This window comes from Tupaia chinensis, unplaced genomic scaffold (assembly GCF_000334495.1).
Source record: "Tupaia chinensis unplaced genomic scaffold, TupChi_1.0 Scaffold144682_1, whole genome shotgun sequence".
Lineage (NCBI taxonomy): Eukaryota > Metazoa > Chordata > Mammalia > Scandentia > Tupaiidae > Tupaia > Tupaia belangeri.
Genome location: NW_006204543.1, coordinates 2,274,699 through 2,277,930, shown reverse-complemented (window position 1 = coordinate 2,277,930; position 3,232 = coordinate 2,274,699). Strand labels below are relative to the sequence as shown.

General features: G+C 61.7%; 1 protein-coding gene across 1 annotated transcript in view; it reads left to right on the top strand.

Annotated features, from left to right (window-relative positions):
* Positions 1–3,232, top strand: part of HERC2 (HECT and RLD domain containing E3 ubiquitin protein ligase 2) — a gene marked incomplete in the record, with an annotated part of 143,266 nt that overhangs the window by 60,525 nt on the left and 79,509 nt on the right. The window contains 2 exon segments of the mRNA XM_027767805.1: positions 1,286–1,468; positions 2,941–3,122. Of these exon segments, the coding sequence (XP_027623606.1) occupies positions 1,286–1,468; positions 2,941–3,122 (365 nt within the window).

Genomic DNA, 3,232 nt, shown 5'->3' with positions numbered 1-3,232 from the left:
TTGACACGGCCCGCCGCATGAGGTGCTCGTGGCTCAGGTTTGCCCCGGGCTGCACGTCGTCCGAGTGCCCCACTGTCCACGTTTCCCCTCGGTCCCGCTCTGGCTCCCGCTGCCGTGTGGGGTGAGGACTGTCCCATGTGGACAGTGCTGAGCTTGCCTCTCGGGGGGTCAGCAGGGCGCCATGCTCAGGAGCCAGGTGATGTAGGTGGCCCTGCTGCTGCCTCCTCCCTGCACCTTCCTCCACGGTCCCAGACCCAGGTGCATCTCGTAACAGGCGGTCAGCATTGTGTCACTGCCTGGCATGCAGAGGTGAGAACGTGGAGGAGGGCCTAGGAGGTGAGAGAAGGAACCCAGGGTGCCGTGTTGAGTTGCTTCTGAAAGACCCTGGGCACGTGAATGAGGCTGCAGGGTGCTCGTGGGGAGATTCTCAGCGGCCAGCGCCACTCCCGGGCCGGCTCTGGCATCCGTGCACCTGGCCCGGCTTCCCCAGGGTTTTCTTGGCGGGGCGTCGGAGCCTGGGCAGGTGGCTGTGTGACACAGGAAGCCTCTGCTGCCCTGTGTGCCCAGACCCCCAGCCAGCCCGGCTGGCAGCTCTGCAGGGGCCAGGGCCATGGCCCCCACAGGTCACAGCTCACCCTCAGACACCAGCTTGAAGACGCGGAAGGTTGTCCTGGGCAGTGAGCGCTCGGGATCAGCTCAGGGCTTCCGAGCCGCACGGCGAGGCTGTCCTGAGGAGCTACCCGTCACCTGAAGGATTATTTCTGGGAGAGACAGGGCAGAGATGGCCGCTGGGCATCGGTGTGCCCTCGGCTCAGTGTTATCTCCTGTAGGGCCCTCTTCTGGCCAGGGCGATTAGAAGGCAAGGTCTCGTCTCCTTCCTTTTAGTTTCACCACCAACCCTGAACGCTTCGCAGACGTAAGGTCCTTAAATGTGAAGCAAGGGCAGGGTGTAGCCTGAGGTCCCATGAGCACAGGAGGGCCCTTTTCATGGCCGTCTAGCTGTCCCGGGGGCATCATGCAAGGGCAGAGGCGTAACCTGAGGTCCCGTGAGCACAGGAGGGCCCTTCTTGAGGCCGTCTAGCTGTCCCGGGGGCATCATGCAAGGGCAGGGTGTAGCCTGAGGTCCCGTGAGCACAGGAGGGCCCTTCTCATGGCCGTCTAGCCGTCCCAGGGGCGTGAGGCAAGTGCAGGGGCGAAGCCTGAGGTCCCGTGAGCACAGGAGGGCCCTTCTCGTGGCCATCTAGCCCTCCCAGGGGCACGGTTTCTTACGGGGCTCTTCTTCCAGAGGCCGAGCTGAGCGAGCGGAACCTGCACCCCACGGCGGTGGTGCTCGCCAGCACCGTGAACCTGCTGCAGACTCTGTGCCTGTCTGCTGGGGTCCACGCCGAGCTCATGCAGAGCGAAGCCACCAAGACCCTGTGTGGACTGCTGCGGACGCTGGTGGAGAGCGGCACGGCGGGCAAGCCCTGTGCGTGGGGTGGCAGGCGGGCCCAGAGCGCCGGTCGGGCCATGGCATTTGCATGCGGGCCAGCGTGGGTGTGCACGGGTGTGTGTGGGCGTGTGCCTCTGCACCGGTTTGTATTGATTTGAGCAAGAGTGAATGAGGACGTGAGTGGGCGATGGGTGACGGCGCGTTTGTGACTGTGAGTGCTGAGAGTGTAGGTATGGGCGGGTGAAGTGTGAGAACATGCTTGTGCATGATTAGTACATGTGAGTGTGTCAGCGTTAATGTGTGTGTGTGGTATAGTGAGTGTGAGTGTGTGGGAGATGTGTTGGCCTGTGTGCCCTTGGGTGTGTGAGTGCAGACTTAAGCGTGAGTCTGTGAGCATGAGGCCCAGTGCTTGTGCGTATGAAGGAGTGTGAATGTGGGTGCAAGTGTATGAAGTGTGCACATGTATGTGTGCATTGCATGTCATTGTGAGAGCACGGGTGTTAGAGTCTGACATCGGCATTTTGAGTGTGTCCATGGGAGTGTGGGTTCCAGTGGGTGTGTGTGTGGTATGAAGTGTGCACATGTATGTGTGCATTGCATGTCATTGTGAGAGCACGGGTGTTAGAGTCTGACATCAGCATTTTGAGTGTGTCCATGGGAGTGTGGGCATGGACGTGTGGGTTCCAGTGGGTGTGTGTGTGACTGGGCTTGTGTGAGTGCATGTGTGTTACTGTGTGTGCATGTGCGAGTGGGGAGTACATGTGAGAATCGTGTGAGTATGAGCTTCTGTCTTAGGTTGCGTGTGAATACGTGCGACTAGGACTGAGTGTGGATGTGTCAGTGATTGTGACAGTGGTGCGAATACATGAGAGTGTAAGAGTGGGCGTGTGCATGTGGAAGAGTACGTGAGCTCCGGCGAGTGTGTCTGAGTAATCGTACAAGTCGGTGTGGGTGTGTGAGAACCACGAGTGTGAAAGCGAACACCTGTTGGCAGGCGTCACGGCATGTGTGTCGGCATGTGGGAGTGTGTGTGTGCTGAAGGAAGGCCCCTCCCGGCCTCACACCTCAGCTCAGGGCAGAAGCGGAGTGTGGGGGCGTGGGCTTGGCCTGAGTGGCCCCGGATTGCAGCTGTTAGCGCTGCAGGAAACCCGTTCCCTGAGCCCGTGCAGACTTCTCCCCTGGCGCTGGAGACCTCCGGTGCAGGCTGAGGGTCAGCCAGGCCACGAGGGTCTGAGGCCCAGGCGATCTGGAGCAGGGCACTGGGTGCACTGTCACCGGTCGCCGCCGGCTGAGTTGCCAGGAGCAGGAAGTCGCTGAAAGCCAGCACCGGTCAGTCAGTGCTTCTGTTTCGGAGGTTTAAGGGCGGAATGTACCTTGAGCTGACTCAAGGCCTTCTCCCTTCCCTGCCGAGTTACTGGAACTGCGACGGCTCTCGGAAGCAGCCTGGGCTGAGACGCACACGGCGGGCGAGTGGCAGCCCGCCCGCCTCACACGTGCTGTCCCCACAGCCTCTCCGCACCGCCTGGTGTGCCGGGAGCAGCACCGGAGCTGGTGCACGCTGGGCTTCGTGCGGAGCATCGCACTCACGCCACAGCTGTGCGGCGCCCTCAGCTCCCCACGTTGGATCGCGCTGCTCATGAAGGTCGTGGAAGGGCACGCGCCCTTCACCGCAGCCTCGCTGCAGAGGCAGGTAAGGCCCTGTAGGTGGAGCCCCCGCCCCCATGAGAGGCTCCCAGCTCTCACAGTTGGCGCCTTCGCTCAGTGATGCCCGCAGGGTGGCCCTGCGCATAACACAGTGGC